This window comes from Antechinus flavipes, chromosome 1, assembly GCF_016432865.1.
Source record: "Antechinus flavipes isolate AdamAnt ecotype Samford, QLD, Australia chromosome 1, AdamAnt_v2, whole genome shotgun sequence".
Lineage (NCBI taxonomy): Eukaryota > Metazoa > Chordata > Mammalia > Dasyuromorphia > Dasyuridae > Antechinus > Antechinus flavipes.
In genome coordinates this window covers 71,952,816-71,975,961 of record NC_067398.1, presented here as the reverse complement: position 1 = coordinate 71,975,961, position 23,146 = coordinate 71,952,816, and the positions used below count along the sequence as shown (strand labels likewise).

Here is a 23,146-nt window from a genome sequence, read left to right as displayed (position 1 = left end):
GACAACACATAATTCAATATATGTTAAACATGTGCTATTCTTCTATATATATTTCCACACTTATCATGCTGGACAAGAAAAATCAGATCAAAAAAGGAAAAAAATGAGAAAGAAGACAAAATGCAAGCAAACAACAAGTGAAAATACTTTGCTGTGACCCACATTCAGTACCCCCCATAGTCTTCTCTTTGGGTGCAGATGGCTCTCTCCATCTCCCCCATCCATTGGAACTGGTCTGAATTATCTTGCTATTGAAAAGAGCTATCAGAATTGATCATCATATAATCTTGCTGTTGCTATGCACAATGTTCTCTTCATTCTACTCACTTTACTTAGCATCAATTCAAGTAAGTCCAGGTCTCTCTAAAATCATCCTGCTGATTTGGAACTATGCTCAAAAAGCTATCAAACTGTGCATACTCTTTGACCCAGCAATGTTACTACTGGGCTTATATCCCAAAGAGATTTTAAAGAAGGGAAAGGGGCCTGTATGTGTAAGAATGTTTGTGGCAGCCCTCTTTGTAGTCGCCAGAAACTGGAAACTGAGTGGATGTCTATCAATTGGAGAATGGCTGAATAAATTGTGGTATAGAATATTATGGAGTATTATTGCTCTGTAAGAAATGACCAGCAGGATGATTTCAGAAAGGCCTGGAGAGACTTACATGAACTGATGCTGAGTGAAATGAGCAGAATCAGAAGATCATCACATACTTCAATAACAATACTATATGATCAATTCTGATGGACATGGCCCTCTTCAACAATGAAGATGAACTAAATCAGTTCCAATAGAACAGTAATGAACTGAACCAGCTGCACACAGGGAAAGAACTCTGGGAGATGACTATGAACCACTACATAGATTTCCCAATCCTTCTATTTTTTTTCCACCTGCATTTTTGTTTTCCTTCACAGGTTAATTGTACACTATTTCAAAGTCTGACTCTTTTTATACAGCAAAATAACTGTTTGGACATGTATACATATATTGTATTTAACTTATACTTTAACATATTTAACATGTATTGGTCAACCTGCCATCTGGGGGAAGGGGTGGGGGGAAGGAGGAAAAAAGTTGCAACAAAAGTATTTGCAACTGTCAATGCTGAAAAATTATCTATGCATATATCTTGTAAATAAAAAGCTATTACAAAAAAAAGTCACATAAAAAATAAAATAAAATAAAATCATCCTGCTGATCGTTTCTTATAGAACAATAATATTCCATTAATTCATATACTATAACTTATTCAGCCATTCCCCATCTAATGGACATCCATTCAGTTTCCTGTTCTTTACCACCCCAAACAGGGCAGTTACAAACATATGGATCCCTTTCCCTCCTTTATGACTTTTTTGGGATACTGGCCCAGTAGAAACACTACTGAATCAAAAGATATGCACAGTTTGATAGTCCTTTGGGCATAATTCCACATTAGCAAGTTTCACATTAGATTTCACTAGCTGGCTACTTCTTTAGCTCCTCCCTTTATCTTGCTGAGGGTAGAAACTATCATCCCTGCTCAATTTTGTCCCAGTGTTTCAACAAAGCACTTAGCACAAAGTATTTGTTGAATAAGTGTTTGCTATTTTATTGATACCTCCCATGACTCTAACCAAGGTTTCTGGAGTTTGTCTGAGTCTCAACAAACTAGAGGACTTGCTTTGAAATGGATTATATGTAAATTCACATAAAACATCTTCCAATTAGTTTAACAGCTGAACTATATACTGGCCACCTATCCTCCCCTTTTTCCCCCTTCAGCTCACCCCCCCCCAAAAAAAAACAGATTTATAAGTACTAAAAAAGATACACATGGGCAGAATAAGTCATTAAATAGGAAACCATTAACCTTTAGTTACTTTTTCCTTAAATTATAAATTTTTATCTATACCTGGTCACACTTTACATATTTTCCTGAATAAAACTTATTTTGTATTTTTATATCATTCCCTGACAAGCATATCACAAGTTTTTATTGGAAAGATACCTATTGAAATAATATTCCAATTAGTTCATTCTTCTTTACTTAGCTGTTACTATTTAAAAGACCTTGCTTACTATATATTATATTGAAAAACTAAATGATGTCTGAGAATCATTAATAATGTGATTATCTCAGTAGAAGAAACATTGTATCAACAAATGAATCTTTCTGTTCAGAGAGATATAATTGGGATGAAAAGAAGAAAAAGAAAAGGAATATTCTTTTCCGAATTTTTGCCCCATGTTCTTTTTCTTTCCCTGATTTTACATGACTATTAGAGATACTTAAATATTTTAAAAACAACATCAGGTAAAACCACCAGAGAATGTTTCCATTTTTGTTTATGCTACCTTCACAGACTACCTTTAAAAATATTCTCAGACCTATCATTGCCCTTAAAAGATTCAATTAAATGGTAAAGAGCGAACTTCCAAGAGGAAGTCACCACCAAATGGTATTCACAGCTAGGCAAAAATAGCCTTACTTGTCACCCCACAGTCTCTTTTTGCCATAACATACTAGCCAACTACCAGTTTCAAAATGATGGAGTGAAGAAGGAAACCTCTGAAGTCCTCCCAAATTCCCCTCCAAATAACTAGAAAACTGACTCAGAATTCATCTAGGAGCATAGAAGCAGCTTAGCAGCCTCCAAACTTGGGGCAATTCACCACTGAAGTCCTACCCTTATATAAGAAGTGGACCCCTGGGAAAATGAGTGATCTGTCCTGTTCAGCAAGGGCCTACTCTAATAAGCCCATCCCCAGCACAAGCCACCAGTGAGCTCTGAGCCCATTGCTAATCACTAGTAAAGTTTCACTCCAGGGCTGGCCAATATCAAGACAGAGACCTTGTAGCAGCAACCCAGCAACAGAGACTCACCCTGGGGCAATAAGATTCCTCATCTAGGGCCAGTCAAAATAAAGATTCTCTTACCATAATAAAGTAGCAACAAGGTCCCATACCTGAAGCAGATTAGCTGCTAAATCTCCAATAGAGAGACCAACAGAAAAAGTCTACTCCCAGTACAAGCCATAAGGGAAGCCTACTCTCTTAAAAAGATAAGCAGCTAAGCCCTGAAACCCAGTGAAAGCCAGAAGAATCCCAGAACAAAATGCTTGGGACAGTTAAGGACAAGAGTCCAACTCTAATATAAAAACACCCACAAATATATATACAAACACAGAAATACACAAACAGAAAAAAATGAGCAAAAAGGCCAAAAAAACAGCTTGACTATATAAAGTTATATGGTTATAGAGAGGATCAAATCATAAGTTTAAAAGAGTGTCCAAATGGCTACATAAGAAGTCTCAAAAGAAAAATGTAATTTGGTCTCAAGCTTAAAAGAATTCCTTGAATAGCTTTAAAAGACTTTTAAAAAGCAAATTAGAGCAGAAGAAAAATTAGGGAAAGAAATAAGAACAATGCAAGAGAATCATAAAAAAAGAGCCATCAGTATAGAAAAAAATAGATAAAAAAATCACTGGGGAAAATAAGTCTCCAAAAAGTAGAAGTGGTCAAATGGAAAAGGAAGTACAAAAGCTAACTGAAGAAAAAAATTTCTTAAAAAGTTAGAATTAAACATGTGATAAACTAATGATACTATATAACAAAACAAAAAGAAAAAAAAAGAAATAAGAGAAAATATCAGATTTCTGATTGGAAAAACAACTGACCTAGAAAATAGATCTAGGAGAGAAAATATAAGAATTATTGAACTACCTGAAAGCCATGATCAAAAAAAAAAAAAAAGCCACAAAAACACCTGGACATCTTTCAAGTAATTATCAAAGCAAACTATTTTATTATATTAAAACCCAAGGGCAAAAGAGAAATTGAATGAAATGAATTTCATTGCCTGAGATACTAAAATAAAAACTCCCAGGAAAATCATAACCAGATCGCAGACCTTACAGATCAAGGAAAAGTATGCCTAAAAGAAACAATGCAGATAACATGGAGTTACAGTCAGGATTAGACAGAATTTGATAGTTTCCACATTAAAAAACTGGAAGGAATAGAATGATAAACTGGAGGCAAAGGAATTGGGATTACAACTATGAATCAACTGCCCAGCAAAATTTTCAGAAGGGGAAATGGAAATATTTTTAAAAATAGAGGATTTTTAAGTGTTTCTGATTAAAAGACCAGAGATGAATAAAAAAAAATCTGACCTCAAATACTAGACTCAAGGGAAAGATAAAAAGGAAAAAAGAGAAACAAGAAAGAAAGAACATAAGAAATCCATTAAGGTTAAATTGTTTATTTTTCTACATGTCAAGATAATATTTGTATTTAAAACTTTATTATCATAAAAGCAATTAGGGGGAATATATATAAACAGAGAACATATAAGGTGACTTTGGTGGGATAATAACAAAAAAAAAAAACTGAAAAGGGTAAAAAAGAAAATTGTACTGGGAGGATGAAGGAAGAGATTGAATGGGGTAAATTATCCTATATAAAAGAGGCATGAAAGAGCTATAATAATGGAGGAAAGATGGAAGCAGGCAGTCAAAGTTTAAGTTTACTCTCATCAAAATTTGCTCAAAGAGGGAGTAATATATATACTCAGTTGCATTTAGAAATCTATCTTATCCTAGAAGGAATTAAAAGGGATGGAGATAATGGAAGGGAAGGGAGGACTGATAAAAGAAAGGGTATATTGCAAAAGGTAGTGATCAGAAGAAAATCACTTTTGAGAAAATGAGGGCAAGTGGGAAAGGAGATAAACAAGTGAAAAATTCCATAAAGGGAAATACACAGTTTTCATCACTATATAATGTGAATGTGATGAACTCACTCATAAAATAAAAAAAAGATAGCATAATGGATTAAAAAACAGAATTCTACAATATTGTTTACCAAAAACAAAACAAAACAAAACAAAAACAAAAACAAAACACATTTGAAGTAGAGAGATACACACAGAATAAAGATAAGGGGCTAGAGCAGAATCTATCACACTTCAGTTTAAGAAAAGAAAGAAGACATAGCAATTAAAATCTAAGACAAAGCAAAAGCAAAAATAGATCTAATAAAAGAGAACGAAAGAAACTACATCTTACTAAAAGATACCATAGAAAAATGAAGTATTGCAATACTAAATATAAATGCACCAAATGGTATATTATCTAATTTCTGAAGGAGAATTTGAATGAGTTTTGGAAATAGTTATATTTCCAAATTATACTAGTGGGAGATGTCAACTTTCTCCTCTCAGAACTAAATACATCTAACTAAAAAATAAACAAGAAAAAAGTTAAGGAAGTGATAAAATGTTATATTTAGAAAATCCTAAAAAAAAATTTTTAATTATTTGAAATAACTTTAGCAAAGCACAAGATATAAACTAAACTCACATACATAATCAGCATTTTTATACATTACCAGCAAAGCTCAGCAGCAAAAGATAGGGAAAGTTTCATTTCAAATAACTGTAGACAATATAAAATACTCTTTATTTGTTAACACAAACCCAGGAACTATGTGAACAAAACTAAAAAGCACTTTTCACAGAAATAAAGTCAAATCAAAACAACTTGAAAAATATTAATTGTTCATGGGTATTTCAAGCCAAAATAATGAAAATTACAATCCTACCTAAATTAAATAAATTTATTCAATATCATGCTAATCAAACTTCAAAAAAAATTTACAGAGATAGGATAATCAAAAATATCAAGGGAATCAATGAAAAAATAAAGTGTAGTTACAGATCTCAAATTGTCCTACAAAGTGTTAATCATCAAAACAATCTGGCATTAGCTAAGAAACAGAATGGTGGATCAGTAAAATAGATTAGGTACACATTACATTATGGAAAATGACCATAGCAATCCAGTATGGGATAAACCCAAAGATTCAAACTTTTAAAACAAAAACTCATTATTTGAGAAAAACTGCTGGAAAAATTAGGAAACAGTATGGCAGAAACTAGACTACCAACTCACACCATATACTACCAGTAAGGTCAAAAAGGATATATGATTTAAACATAAAGAATGATACTATAACAAATTAAGAAAGTATGATTTATGAATAAGGAAAAAAATTAGGACTTCAGATGTAGAAAATATTACAAAATGTAAAGGAGATCATTTTGATTATAGAAATTAAAAAGTTCTTCCACAAACAAAACCAATGCAATCAAAAAATTATAAAAATATAAGTCATTCCCCACTTGATAACTGGTCAAAGGATTTGAAAAGGCAGTTTTCAAAGATCTATAATCATATGAAAAAATGTTCTAAATGACTATACATCAAAGAAATGCAAATTAAAGTAATTCTGAAGTACCACTTCCCACCTATCAGTGGCTAATATAATAGAAAAATGATAAATATTGAAAGGAGATGTGGGGGTGGGGGTGGGGGAGAAGGGAAAAAAACCTATTTGTACAAAAATATATATGGCAGCTCTTTTTTAGTGGCTAAAAATTGGGAGCCAAAGGGATGGCCATCAATTGGGAAATGACCAAATAATCTTTGGTTTATGATTGTGATGGAATATTATTGTGCTATAATAAATGACAAGAACAATTTCAGAAAAATTTGGAGTGGTTTACATAAATTGATGCACAGTAAAGTCAACAGAACCAGGAAAATGTTGTGCAGAGTTACACCAATATTATTTTATGAAGAAATGTGAATTATTTAGCTATTATCATCAAGATGAGCCAAGATAATCCCAAAGGACTAATGATGAATCATACTACCCAACTCCAGAGAAAGAACTGATATTAATTGAATACAGATAGAAACATGCTATTTTTCACTTTCATTCTTTTATTTGAGTTTTCTTGTACAAAATGACCAATATACATAGCTGCATGTATAGAACCTATATCTGATTGCTTACCCTGTCAGGGGAAAGGGAAAGATAAAATTTAGAACTCAAAACTTTAAATAAAAATGTTTTTTCAAAAATTGTGGGGGGAAAATAACATAATGGCCAACTCTGTCTAACAAAAAAGAAAGCATTTTGAACAGAGAACACTAATAATCAAATCCTAGAAAATTCTGTCTTTTTATTCACCTTTCATTCACCATTCATCCATTAACTACTGTCCCCAAAGCTTCTATATCATACTCTAATAACCTTGTCCTACCCTCAAGCTACCAGTAGTTCAGGGTACAAGAGAAGTAGAAGTTTTTTAAAAGCTTTTTCACCCTGCCTCTCAAGAACTATTTTAAAAAGAAAAATAAAAACCATTTTGATTGCTATTATTGCCTTTATAAGATTCCTTTTCCCACTTTAACATACAAGAAAATTAATGAAAAAAGGAAAATTAAACATAGGAAAACAAGCACACATTCTGCTAACAAAAAAAATTTCTGTTTTTTATTCAACAACATTACAACCACTTAATTGTTTTTCACTTATCCTTGTAGCTTTTGATATTAGATGGGTAGCGTAATAGTTAATGTTACTTACAACTAGCCAACATTTGATTTCTGTCTATGACAGTCTTTCCATTGCATTGCTATTTTGATAATACTGTCTCATCTGTTTTCAGATCTTCTTGGCAGAACAATTTGTATAAGACCATACTCATAATGGATATTTAACTATTTGTTAAAGATGTTGATGATATTTTTCTCACCTAAATCAAAGTCCATACACGTAAGTGAAAAGACTAAGATAAGTCTTTGTTTATGTTGTGATTAGTGATATAGTAAAGTGGGAAAAGTACTTAAGCATAATAAAATGAAAAAAATGAAATGAAATAAAAAGGCAAAATGAAAAAGTACTGATGCATAATAAAGTGAAAAATCAAATAAATGCCTTGTACAATTAATGTATTACTAGAAAACAATAATCCTTCCTCAATTCCTAAAATTCACCAAAATAACTGCTTAGCATTTAGTAGATTGGCACAATTTACTATTTCTAAATTACCCTTGATTTTTCATTAAATGTTTTGTAAAATTATGTAGAACAAATAACTATCTAGAAATGATATTTAGTAACCAAGGAATGATTTAAACCTCTATAATTCATTTGAAAAGATTTACAACAATCAAAACAGTTAAGTATGCTTTCATTTACAAATAGTATATGATCTTTCTTAACTCAGAATAGTAAGAATTATAGATTTTAAATCACTTTATTTATCCATTTAAGTGATAAAGATTTCATACTGAAGATACATTTAAATTTTTTAAAATTTATATTATTTCATATAGTGCCCTAAAATTTGAGGCTTTACTGTGTGTGTCATTCATATAACATTGTATGCATATAACAAATATATATATATATATATCAAAACATATGTATAAAACATTACACATATGTAGATATATTTAGATAACATAAAAAAGTAGTAAACTACAGCAAGTAACAAAGTTCAAGTAACTGAGAAAAAAATGAGAGGGGACCAGTAGAGATCCATCAAGAGCTGAAATGGAGGCAGAAAACAGTACTTTTCTACTGATGTTCATATTTTAATTATTAAAATAGAGGGAAAAACAGTTTTTCTGTTGTTTAAATTCCATTACTGAGCTCAAAATATAAATTACATTTTTATATCAGTGACAGCTATTATAAACAGCTAAAAGAGAATTTTCAACAAAAAAATAGGTTTTTTTTCCTTCTTTCTGTTTTGTTCTGTTGTCTCTTGTTGGTGATCTAGATTTTCTTAGGCTCTTTCTGGATTATTCACAGAGTGAAAGATAAATATTAGTAATATGACAGAAAAATTAGGAACATTCATTCAAATGGTCACGTGTAAACTAAAGACATAAAAAAAAAGGATCAAATGAATGAATGCATAGTCATTTCATAGGATAAAGAATGAAGGAGTCATAAAAAGAAATTACCTACTCACTGAGTTATGTTAGACATATTTCACATAACAGGTAATATTAGCTAGATACCATTATATTGTTTTATTTAGCACCTAAAATTTGAAGGTGTGATATTTTAAAATAATATGAAAATATTGTTTCTTTTCACATAGATTGAACTGTTTGTTACCTTCCCTATTTCTCTTTCTTTTGAATTAGTAATATTTTTTCTCAAGACATATGCTAAAAAAAATGGCACTACTAAACTACAGTGGCCAGGGGAAATGTTAAGAGAGAATGGGAGCACCTAAAGGTTTTACATAATATTGAACTAGGGAGATAGTGTATAAGACTGAAGAATGCTAAGGCTTTCTTTGCTTGGAATACCATAGAGAAATCATGAAGAAATACATTAAGAGTCAAATTTAAAAAAAATACTACCATAAATACTGAACAAGTTTTGGGTGTTTGAGGATATGATAGATTTTACCAGAGAAGTCATTTTGAGTATTTTAAGTTACTCTCTTGATTTTTTTTGGAACTAATGTATTTTTGGAACTAATGACTGTTCAGTCAGGGATATCATCCATTTTTTTTTTCTAAAACCCGGCTGTTTAAGAATTTATAAATGAAGAATTGATTTCAGTATGGGGGCCAGGAAAGTTCCATACAAACATAACATATCCCGAAATGTCCTATAACGGTTTAATGACCCCCCAAAAAGCCTACTCTTGATGTTATACATGTCTCTAATATCAGGATTACACATCTGTTTTTCACATACCATACCTTATTTAGTCTGGCAACAGGATCACAAGGAGAATTTGTGCATGCATCAGGTCCTTTTGTCCCATTTTCCATGGGGATAACTGAAAGAATGTGTAACATTATATCAAGGGTCTAAAACCACTACTAATATTCATTAAAAGGGCATCATTTTTTTTTAATTTAGCAGGCCTATCAAAGTCCTTTCTTAACAACAAAGATAACTATAACAGGTTCTACTGCCACATTACTACCTTCATGAACAAGCATAATCAGGAATTTTGAGAGAAATGTTAGACTACTCAAATTAAATACATTTAAAAATTAATCAACTTCAGAGTGTGAATTGCTTGTAACAAGCTGCTGATTTGAATAATTCAGATGCAAGAGAAAAACTTCTTTCCTTAAATACAGGATTTTCAGATTTAATCTTACAAAATGTTTCAAGTTTCTGCTTCCCATTTCCTTTATGAAATTGTTTTATTAACTTCCTTTCGGATCTGTAAAGATCCACTTGTTTCCTAATAGCAATTTAATTCATTTTTACAGAACAATTGTTTGGCCTATTCTGCTGCATGTAAATGGATTTTTCTTTAGAGGTTTCACTTAAGAATTTTTTTCTTCATGCTTACATCTGCCATAGTCATGTTTATCTTTTAGATTTTTCAGTCAGCATCCACTATGCCAAAACATAAAAAATCAAATTTTGACTTAAATTATGAAAATAATTTAGGTTCCAAAAAACTCTACTGTTAAACATGAATGTCAATTTCATGTGGATTGGTTATCTTCATTAAACAATTTCACAGGATTATTGCTCAAGTCTATTCTTCCTGTAAAGACCTTATAAAAATCAATTACAAGAAAATCTCTCTCAGGTAACAAAATTATTTTCTAACAGTTCTTACTAATTGAACTTCAGTTTGGAACCTGGTAGGTTAATCAGTCAACAAAAAAAATATATTGAGTTCTTAACATTAATACATTAATATTCATAATTAATAATTTCTTAAAAGAATCACAAGGAAATATTACTTTAAGTTAAAACTACTAGGAAGCCAGAATATAGAAAGTATGACCAAAAAAAAAACCTACAAAAATGGTTCCAAAAAGTGAAAACAAAAAGAGAAGTTCCATAACTGTTACCATACTTGGTAATCATAAAAGGTCTAAAATATCTAAAAGTGAATACATAAACTCATGTAAACTACTATAGTATAAACCAAATGCTAAAGATTCCTTCAGGAGGTTTATATGATATATTTCTGACATATGGTAATATTTGCCTTAGTATTTTCCTTCTGCCTATTTCCCTATAAAGCCTATTCAGGGAAAACAGGCCACATAAATGTCAAGATTGAGATTCCTGCCCTGATCGTTAGCTTAAACTGAAGACTAAAAATGAGTCTCTGTTCTGCTCCCAAGATCAGAAAACCACACAGCTATAATATTTGCTTTTCTATACTTATTCCTTCTTCAGTATAGTCCTGCTACTGCCAGGACTCTAAGTATATATACCTTCTTCAGTCAACCTTGGATCTGTAACCAAGAACTGGATAGTGGGTGATAGAGCTACCAAATGGCATTTCTTACTTCCTGTACCCCGCTTCAGTGATCCCCTGGAATCACTTCCTATCCTAATATTTGCTTCCAGTCTTAGTCCTGGGGTACTAGAATACTTTATGTCTAGCACACGCCTGGACAGCGCTCTGTCTCTCTAAGCTAATTTGGGCTGGAAACATGATTCACTGTGTCTTTTTCTTTAGATTTCCCTATCAACATTTAGTCTGATTTTTTTTCTAGGTTTTTGTGAAGAAAGTATGATGGAAATATTAAGCTATACTTGCTGTTACTTTTTCATATTGATTCTATCTTGAGAACATTTGTCTAATCTTTGGTATATGAGCTATGTAACTCCAATAGTCTGTTTGCTATTTTGCTTAGTTTAATCAATTTACATGGTATTGGCTATTTGTGATTGTCTTTTCTATAAGTTTGATAGGGAGGAGTTAAGCCAGTGAATTTAAATTAATAGATACCCTTACCCTTAAAAGAATTAGGGGTGTGTGTGTGTGTGTGTGTGTGTGTGTGTGTGTGTGTGTGTTTTAATCTAATCTTAGAATATATTCCTTAAACCAAAGATGTTAGGGGGTGTTAAGAAGTTATATTTCTAAGTCAATATGCCACTAGAAGAAGAGAAGATTGCACATCCTCAGCTATCCCAGAACTTGTCTGTTCCTTTTCCCAATTACCATGTAGGTATGATCCTTGCTTCTCTGTCGAAGTGGGACAGAACTATAAATCCATTCTACCCTTGGGTTACAAATGTTAAGCCAATGTAAACACAGCTTACATGATGATACATATCTTACAAAGGATAAACTAAATATACATTATTCTTTTCTTTTACTAATTTAGTAACCCAACCCAAAAAAAGGAAATGAGGCTCAGAAACTGCAATATGAAGCAGTAATCATCAAAATGATTTGTAGTGGTTCAGAAAAAAAAGTTGCTCATGGTGGAGTATGAATGCAGATTGAAGCATATTTTTTAAACTTTATTTTGTTAAATTTGGAGGTGGATTCTTTTGGTCTATATTTTCTTTCATAACAAAGCCAATATGGAAATGTTTTGCATGACTACATATATATAACCTATGTCAAATTGCTTGTCTTCTCAGGAATGGGTAAGAATTGGAAGGAGAAAAAGAATTTGGAATTCAATTTAAAAAATCATTATTAAAATCATTTTTGTTTTTATAGGTTTTCTTGCAATGGAAAGTATTGTTTTATCTTGAATCCTCTCATGTTCTGCCTGTGTACATGGCAATGTTTTTTTTTCTTTTCACATTTTGCATTTAAGTTTAAAATGAATAAAATATTTACAAAAAAAAATTATTTTCCCATGTAATTCAAAAAAATTAAAATAGTTTTTTAGTGATGTTATTGGGGAATGACACATTCATATAGTATTTACTATATGGCAGGCACTGTGCTAAGCATTTTTCACAAATATCATCTAATTTGATCTTCATAACCACCCTGAAAGGCACGCATTGTTATTTTCCTCATTATACGATTAAGGAAACTGAGGCAAACAGAGGTTAAATGACTTGCCCAGGACCCCACATCTAATAAGTGTCTGTGGCCATATATGAATTGAAGTTTTTCTGACTCTAGTCTCAGCATTTTATCCATTATACCACCAGTTAGCTCAATATATTATATTAGGTATACAAATATAGAAGGAAAAGAGAACAATAACCTAGAATCTGAGAAATCCAAATATTCCAGGTGTTGGAGTAAGAATCCATTATTCCACAAAGTCCGTTGAGAAAATTACAAAGAAAATCTTGCAGAAATTAGATATACACCAACATTTCAAGCCGTATACCAAGGTAAGTTCTAAGTGGGTATGTTACTTAGACAGAAAGGATGACATTAAAAAAATTGGAGGATACATGAATAAATTACCTTTTAGGCCTATAGACAGGAAAAGAATTTATGGCCAAAGAAAAGGTCACAGGAGATAAAATGGACTCTATTGATTATATAAAATTAAATGGATTTTGTATAAACAAAACTAATGCAGCTTAAATTAGAAGAATAGCAGGTAACTGGGATATATAGGGAACTGATTCAAATTTATAAAAATGAAATTCATTCCCTAATTGATAAATGTCAAAGATTATGAAAAGGTAAGATTCAAAGTAAGAAATATATACTAATTTTAGTTATATGAAAAAGTATCTAAATAACTAATAGAAAAATCCATATTAAAACAAATCTGAAGTTTTACCTCGTAGTCACCAGGCAAGATTGATAAAAAGGAAAAATGACAAATACTGAAGGGACTATGGGAGGAAAAAACATGTATTAATATACTGCTGATGGAGTTGTGAATTGGTCCAGACATTCTGGGAAGCAATATAGAACTGTAATACCAAAAGTTATGAAACTAGATGTATCCTTTAATACATGAATACCACTCAAGTCTAAATTGCAAGAAATCAAAGAAAGGGAAAAAGAATCACTATATACAAAAATATTTAAAGCAACTCTTTTGTATGGAAATGAAGAGCCAGAACCTAAGTGGGGGACCATCAATGGGAAATATGAATAAAAGGTAATAGTATTGTGCTGTAAGGAAAATGAAGGAGATGGTATCAGAAAAATGTGGAGAGATTTATACAAGCTGACACAAAGTAAAGAGAATCAGGAGAACAATTTACATAACAACAACACTGTAAAGACAAATATTTTAAAATACTTAAGAATTCTGATCAATATACATGACCAACCATGCCATTGGGCTCATGATACAATATGCTACCCACCTTTCCAGTGAGAGGGTGATGACACTAAGTAGTTAATAGGAGAAATTGTGTTTGTTTGACTATTCATATGTGTTGTGAGGATTTTGTTTTGATTTTCCAAAGGGGTGGGGAATATAGATATAAGAGTAAATATATTGTTTTTCAATTTAAAAAATTTTAAGGGAAATAAAATTAGTCTGATATGACCTGTTTTTCAGTTTTGTTTTGTTTTTATAAAGCCAAGCTAACTCTTTGTAAGTAGCATTTAAATCTGGGACAGCTAGGTGGTTCAGGATTTACTAGCTATATGATCCTAGGCAAGTCATTTAACCCCAATTTGCCTCCAAAAAAAGTAATTACCATTTGAAGTACTTTTCTAAATGTTCACCAATCATATGTTAAATTTATTCTAGAATTTTCCTTGATATAGAATTCAAGTTCATTGGATTATAATTTGTAAGTGTGAATCTTTCTTTTTTTGAAAATTAGAAAATTAGTCTTTCAGTCCTATAGTACCACACTCTCATTTTCCATAACCCATCAAATATTACTGTCAGTTTTTCAGCAATCACATCTTTTGGTTCTTTCAGAACCAATGACTTAAGTTTTTTAGAGGCAACTAGGGCTTCAAGAACTGAAAATATAATTTAAAAATGGTTTAACCAATTACAAAAGAAATTGCCCTACATAAAATCAAAAGCTAGAAATCATAGAAAATAGTGATAATATAGAAAAAAGGAATAGCAGTTGAAATACCCAGAAGTGCACAAGAAAATAACTTAGTCTCAAAAAAATCTATGTAAAAATGCACATATGATAAACAACAACCCTGATAAATTAGGAAAAAAAAATGACTTCAAAGATATCACTAAAACTTGGTAGACTCATGATCAGGATATGGCTCTGGTGAACATAATGTTTATAGAAACAGAAAAGGTAAAAGGATGGAAAATGTGATATATTAAGAAAATATATCCATGCAAGCAAAAGCAGAGACAGAGAGAAAAGGGCAAAGTATGGTAGAAAGAATCTGAATAGACATCAATCAAAAGAAAAACATTTTATTTTTAACCAATGACAGGTCACCTGAAAAGACAAAAGGAGGAGATGGGAAGGTTGGGAAATACATCAAAAGACTAGCCCACAGAGATGATACAGTCTTGATGGGTGGGGATCTTAATTATCCAGATGCTTGCTGGAATTCTCTGCCAAAAGTAGGAGTAAGGGTTACCATATCTAAAGGATCATTGCCTTGTTCAAAAGTTGGAGAAACCAACCAAGAGAAATTCCATTCTGAATGAGATTGTCACAAAGAAGGAAATGGTTTCTAGAAAGCAAATCATCAGAAACTCTGCAGTAATGTGACTATTCCATCTTAGAATTGGGGGTAAAAAGGATTTGGCATGTGCCTGTGTTTTGAGGAGAGAAAATTTCAAAGAATTCACAGAAAGAAGAATTTAAGTCTTTGGCTTAAAATCATATAGGGGAAATTACTCCAGGTTATATGTATTATGTTCTGAAGACTCAAAAAAAATAATCCGACAAGATGAAAAAAGAAATTGTTAAAAGATCAATGTGGACACATTTACCAATTGGTAGATCTCCTCTAAGAAGTATCTTGACTTATTTTTATAATAAAAGACACGCACAGGGGTTGAAGTTAAGATGGCAGAATAAAGGGACTTCCTTGAGTTCTCTCAAATTCCTCTCCAAAAAACTTTAAAATAATGCCTCAAAACAAATTCTAGAGTAGCAACAAAAGGAGAGGACAAAACAATTTTCTAATCCAAGACAACTTAGAAAGTAAACAGGAAAGGTTTATCTTACTGAGTTAAGAGTAGAGTATAGACCAAAAAAATCCATGCTTTAGCAAGCTAGCAGCAGCCTTCCCATTGGCAAGCCAGCCCTAGTACATACTGGCAAGCAAGTTAACAGCAAGACCATCCTGAGCAAGTCAGGAGCAGGATTTAGGGACAATTAATTGGGTGACAGTGACTTCTGGAGCTTCTGGTCTACAGAAAATAAAGAGGTTGAACAACTATCAAAAAAGAGATTATAGGGGACCCTTTCTGGTACTCAAGTCAGAAGCCTCTGCATTGCCCATGCAGAAATCTGCATACAGACTCAGACTTCGGCCCTAGAGTGATGGGAACTATGACACCAGAGCTCATAGCTACAGGAGATTAAAGACCATGGTCATAGTTTCAAGGTGGAAAAGAATACTTGAAATTGCTCACAGGCCATCCCACAGACCAGAAAGTCAGTGACAGCACCTCTCCTTAGATCATACTCCCTTGGAATAATTAAAAACCTACAAAATCCCAAAACAAGGTCTGAAAACAATATCAAAAAATTGGAGGCTTGAGACAGTGCCCCTTCAACCCTGAGAACAGAATTTAATTTTAATATCAAATTAGAGGTGAAGAAATAGTTTGGAAAAAATGAGTAAGCACCAGAAAAGTACCTTACCATATAAAATTTCTATGATGACAGGAAACATCAAAATATAAACTCAGAAGAAGACAATAATGTCAAATATGTCACATGCAAAACCTGAAAAAATGCAAACTGGACTCAGGCCCCAAAATTGATTTAATAGAAGACCCTAAAAAGAATTTTAAAAATCAGAGACATAAAAAAATTGGGAAAACAAATTATGCAAAATGAAGAGAATCATGGAAAAAAGAGTGAACAGCTTCTTGGTTTTTAAAAAAAAAATCTAAAAAAAAATGGGAAAATATGTACAAAAATTAGAAAACAATCCTTAAAAAATAGAATTGGCCATATAGAAAGAAAGGCACAAAAGTTCACTGAAGAAATAATTCCTTCAAAATCAGTTCTGCTCAAATGGAAGCTAATGATTGCTTGAGATATCAAAAAACAATAAAACAAAAATCAAAAAAACTGTGGAGGAGAAAATCTGAAATATTTCATTGGAAAAACAAAATTACCTGGAAAATAGATACAGGAGGGATAATTTAAGAATCACTGGACTACCTGAAAGCCATGATCATAAAAAAGAGCATGGACACCATATTTCAAGAAATTATCAAAGAAAATTGTTCTAATATCCTAGAATCAGTAGATAAAATCAAAATTAAAAGAATTCACTGATCACCACCTGAAAGCAAGGGCAAAATGAAAATTCCCAAAAATACTATAACCAAATTCCAGAGCTTCCCAGTTAAGGAGAAGATACTACAAGCAGCCAAGGAAAAAAAATACAATTCAAATGTCATGGAATCACATTTAAAATAACAGAATCTAGCAGTTACTTCATTAAAGGATCAAAGGATTTAGAATATAATATTCAAGAAGGCAAAGAAACTAGGATTAAAAGAATTACATAACCAGCAACACTGAGTATAATCCGTCTAAGGGAAAAATGAATATTTAATAAAATGGAGAACTTTTAAGCATTCCTGATGAAAAGAATAAAGCTAAAAAGAAAAATCTGATTTTCAAATACAAAACTCAAAAGAAGCATTAAAAAGGCAAGCCGGAAAGAAAAATCATAAGGGATTCAAGAAAATTAAACTGTTTATATTCCTGCATTAGAAAATGAAACTTGTAACTTCTAAGAACTTTATTATTACTAGTATGCATAAAGGGCAGGTGTGAATTGACTATGATGAGATAACATCTAAAACTAATTAAAGGATGAAAAAGAAGGATGCCATTGGAGAAGGGGTAAGGGAGAATAGAATAGGATACATTATTACACATTAAAGAGGTATGACAGAGTTTTTATAATAAAAGGAAAAATGGAGGTAGGATAGCTGGCAAAGCTTGAACTTTACTTTCATCAGAATTGGCTGAAAGATGGACTAACATGCACACTCAGCTGGATATATCTCATACTGCAAAGAAGTAGGAGATGAGGCAAGTAAATGAAGAGAGGGGATGCTAATGGAGAGAAAATATTGGGGGAGGTAGTGGTTGGAAGCAAATACTTTTATGGAGGGACAAAGTGAAAGCAGACAGATAAGGATAATCTGAAGGAAATATAATGGAAAGAAATACACAGTTAATAAACAAAATTGTGAATATGAATTGGATGAACATATCCATAAACCAGAAATAGAGAGCAGAATGGATTAAAAAACAAGATCCTAAAATATATCATTTATAGAAACACACTTGAAGACAGAGACGTACACAGAATAAAGATAAGAGAATAAAGAATAAGATGGAAAAGAAACTATTATGTTTCAGCTGAAGTAAAAAAAAATAGATAAAAATAATGATCTCAGACAAAACAAGTGCAAAAAACATCTAATTAAAATAGATAAGCAAAAAAACTTTATTTTAAAAGGTATCATGCACCAAGGCTTCTTAAACTTTTTCCACTTGTGATCTCTTTTTACTCAAGTAATTTTTAAATGATCTCAGGTATGTAGATATATAAAACAGGTATATAAATCAAAAATTTGCTAATGATAAATCATAATTTTGTGACCTCCATATTCAGTTATGAAATTCCATATGGGGTCACAAACCAAAGTTTAAGAAGCTAGGCCACAGATCAGCACCAAATGATATAGCATCCAAATTTTTAAAGGAAAAGTTAAATAAGTTACAGAATGAAACAGACAGTAAAACTATACAAATGGAAGAGCTCAACTTTCTCTTTTAAAAACTAGGTAAATCTAATAAAAAAAAATAAGAAAAAAATTAAAGAGATGAATAGAATTTTGGAAAAGATAGAATTCTGAAGAAAAATGAATGTAAACAGAAAGAATAAACTTCTTTCTCAGTGGTGGCACCTACACAAAAACTGACCATATATTTATTAGGGCATTAAAAACCTCACATTTCTAAAAGTAGAAATATTAAATGCATCCTTTTAAGATCGTAAAGCAATGAAGTTATATTTAATAAATGGCCACAGAAAAATAGATTAAAATTAATTGGAAACTAAGTAATATAATCCTAAAGAATGCATGTATCAAAGAAAAATATCCTAGAAACAATTATTTCATTCAAGAAAATTACAATGAAATAACATAACAAAATTTTGGGGATCCACGAAAGCTGTACTTAAAGAAAAACTGATATACCTAAATGCTTATATCAATAAAATAAAGAAAGAGCTGAGCAATGAATTGGGTACATAACTTAAAAAAAAAAAAACTAATTAAAAATCTTCACTTAAACACCAAATTGGAAATTCTAAAAAACAGAGAGAGATAAATAAAATTGAAAGAAAACCACTAAACTAATAAGAAATTTAGAAGCCAGTTTTATTGGAGAAAAAAAAAACAATAAAATAGATAAATCATTGGTTAATTTGATTAAAACAAAAGGAAATTAAATTATCAGTATCAAAAATGAAAAAGGATAATTTGTATCCATGGAGAAGAAATTAAAGCAAATATTAAGAACTATTCTGTCTGATTATGTGCCAATAAATATGATCATAACATGAAATGGATAAGTATTTTAATATATAATTTTTCCAGATTAAAGATTACTCAAGTAATCCCATCTTACAAAAAGAAAACAAACCAGCCATCAATGAGCTCCTTAAGGAAAAAAACCCAGGACTAGATGAATTCACAAGTAATTTCTATTAAAATATATAAGAAACAAGTAATTCTAATACTATATAAACTATTCAGAAAAAAATAGGCAAAGAAGGCATTTTACCAAATCCCTTTTATGATATGATGCTGATGCCTAAACTAGGAGCAACAAAAACAGAGAAAGAAAATTATAGACCAATTTCTCTAATTCTCATATGCAAAAATTATCTTATTTTCTAATTCTAATTCTCCAAAGTCAAAAAGTTGAAAAAAATAGTAGGGAGAAGAATGCAGTAAAATGACCAGGTAGAATTTATAAAGGAATGCAGAGCTGGTTCAATATTAGTAAAACTATCAGCATAATTGACCATATCAATAACAAAATTAACAAAAATTATATGATCATCTCAATAGATGCAGAAAAAGTTTTTGACAAAATAAACATTCATTCCTATTTTAAAAACACTAGAAATCATAAGAATAAATTGAGCTTTCATTAAAGTGCTAAATAATATTTGTCTAAAATCATCATCAAGCATTATATGTAATGAGGATAAGCTGAAAGCATTCTCAATAAGGTCAGGGTGAAGCAAAGATGCCCACTTTCATCACCATTAATCAAATTTGTACTAAAAATGATAGCTATCTTAATAAGAGAAGAAAAGGAAATTGAAGAAACTGGAATTGGCAATGAAGAAATCATACTATTATTCAAATGGTATGTTGGTATAATAGTTGGTAATGTAGGGAATCAACCAAAAACCTACTTGAAATAATTAATAACTTTAATAGAGTAGCAGAATATAAAATAGACTCAGATAAATCATCAGCATTACTATATATTACCAAAAAAAAACCCAAAAAACAAAAAACAGCAACAGCAAGAGATAGAGAGAAAAATCCCAATTAAAATAGCTGGAGACAATATAAACTACTTATGAATCTGCTTGCAAGACAAACCCAGAAATTACTTGAAAATAGTTTAAAAATATCTTTCATATAAAGTCAGATCTGAACAATTGGAAAAAAATATTAATTGTTCACAGGTAGGTTAAGCCAACATAATAAAAACAATAATTCTACAAAATGCAATTTACTTATGTTTAAATACATTTAAATTACTTACATAGTGCCATCCCAGTAAAACTATCAAAAAAATTTATAGAGCTAGGAAAATAATGCAATTCATCTAGAAGAACAAAAGATCAAAAATAAAAAATGAATTGAAGGAAAACAAAACCATAAAGGAAGGTGGCCTAGCTGTACCATATATCAAACTATATTATAAAGTGATAATTATCGATCAAAATGTTATTGGCTAAAAGATAAGAGATGTGAATCAGTGGAACGGACTGTGCAAACAATACACAGTAGCTAATGTCCATAGTAATATATTGTTTGAGAAATGCAAAGATCCCAACTTTGGGGATAAGAACTCATGACGTGAGTTCTGCTAAGAAAAATGGAAAGTAATTTGACTAGGTACATACAAACTAGGTACAGACCAACATTTCACACCCTATTCCAAGATAAAGTCAAAATGGCACCTGAATTAGACATAAAGGATGATACCATAAGCAATTTAGAATAGCATAGAATAGTTTAAAAATAAGGAAGGATTTATGATAAACAAGAGACAGAGAGCATTATAGGATATAAAATAAATTTTTTTTTACATTAAATTAAAAGGATTTACACCAACAACAAAACTAAGGCAGTCAATGTTAAAAGGAAAGCAGAAAACTGGGACATGGGGAATTTTACAGCAAGTTTGATCTCAGAGACTCATGCAAGCCTCATTTTTCAAAAATATAGAAAATGAGGATAAGCAGATGAGTCACTGCCAGTTGCTAAATGATCAAAAGATTAGAAGAGGCAGTTTTTATAAGAAGAAATCAAATCTATCTCGTCAGTTGAAAAAAAAAGCTCTAAATTACTATTGATTAGAGAAATTCAAATTAAAACAAGTCTGAGGTATCACCCCACACCAATCAGACTGGATAATATGAGATCTGAACTCAGAAAAATAAATCTTCCTTACTCCTGGGTGTGGAAACCTATCTATTTTGCCATCTAGCTGCCTCTATTCCAAAGAGATTTAAAAAGAAAAACCAAGGGGATTTAAATGTATAAATTATTTATAGCAGCTTTTTTATTATGGCAAATAATTGAAAATTTATCAATTTGAGGATGACTGAACAAGTTATGGGATATGATTGGAATAGAATACTATTGTGTTATAATAAATGATAAGCAGTTGATTTCAGAAAAACCTGGGATGATTTATATAAATTGATGCAAAGTGAAGTGAGAAAAACCAAAATCTTTTTTAACACAGTAACAGCAATATTGTACGATATGTTCATTGTAAACCACTTAGCTCTTCTTAGCAATACAATGATCCAAGACAATTACAAAGAACTCAAAATAAAAAATGTCATACACCTCCAGAGGAAGAACCTATGGATTCTGAATGTAGATTGAAGCATACTATTTTTTCTTCACTTTTTGTGGGGGGTTTTGTGGCCTGTGTTTTCTCTCACAACATAATTTATATGAAAATATGTTTTACAAGTTTGAACATATTGAATTAATATAAAATTGCTTACATTTTCAGGGAGGGTCAGAAGAGAATTTTGAACACAAAAAAAAATTTAAGAACAAATGTTAAAAAATGTTTTTACATACAACTGGGAAAAATATTAATTTAAAAAGTTAAACAAAAAAAAAAAGCCAAAAAAGACATGTATAGAAGATGTTCCCTGCAATAGTTTAACAAATGGTTACTATAAAAATTTGATACTGATATGGTTAAAATGTCAAGAATGTTAGAGTTCAGAGTGAATTAAAAAAGGCAAGCAAAGTTAATAACAACAAAAAAAGATGTTCTATATTGGATTTCTTGACATCTAGGGGAAGGAGTGAAGAAAGGAGGGGGGAATTGGAACACAAGGTTTGGCAAGGGTTAATGTTGAAAAATGCATATGTTTTGAAAATAAAAAGCTTTAATTTTAAAAAATGTCCAAAAATTGTAAGCTATTTTGGATAGGAGTATTAAAAGATGGGTTAGGTTGGTAACTAACAAAAGAAAGAAAGCAGAATTCTTCATTCTTAAAGAAATTTTCAGAAATAAAGGAGTGATCATCCATTGTATTGTGCCCTTTGAAGAGGACATATATAGCACTGTGTATCACTCTGGGACCACATTTTGCGAAGGATGATAGGCCAAAGAACATGCAGAGAAGGACAACCTAAAAAATGAAGAGTTCATGGAAGAAGTAGATATTTTTAATAAGGAAAAAAGAGGGAAAGTTATACTGGCAATCTTTGAATTTCAGATGGGCTATACACTATAGAAGAACTATTCGATGATTTAATTTGCTTGTACTTAGGAGGCAGAAAAAGAAACAGTAAGCAAAAGTGAAAATGGCACATATTTAGACATGACATAAGGAAAAATGCACTCACACGTTTTTGAAAGCGCATTGTGTTGCCTCAAAAGATGATGGTTTCCTCCTCATTGGAGATCTCTAAATAGAGGCTGGAGTTGTCAGACATTTTTAGTAGCTATTCTTTTTCAAGTACAGATTGAATTAAAAAACAACTTAGTTTTTTAACTAAGAATTTTCAGTTCTGAAATTCTGGGATTCTATAATGATTGCATAATCCTGTCTTTCTCCTTTATCACCTATATGACTCTAGCAATTCATTTAACCCATCTGGGACTCAATCTCCTCATTTGTCAAATGAGGTTTGTAC

General features: G+C 31.2%; 1 protein-coding gene across 2 annotated transcripts in view; it reads right to left on the bottom strand.

Annotated features, from left to right (window-relative positions):
- ZPBP (zona pellucida binding protein) overlaps positions 1-23,146 on the bottom strand; it is a 116,271-nt gene that overhangs the window by 55,734 nt on the left and 37,391 nt on the right. For both annotated transcript variants that reach the window (XM_051984353.1, XM_051984361.1), the window contains one exon: positions 9,572-9,651. In XM_051984353.1, coding sequence (XP_051840313.1) covers positions 9,572-9,651 — 80 coding nt within the window. The remainder of the gene's footprint in view (positions 1-9,571; positions 9,652-23,146) is intronic.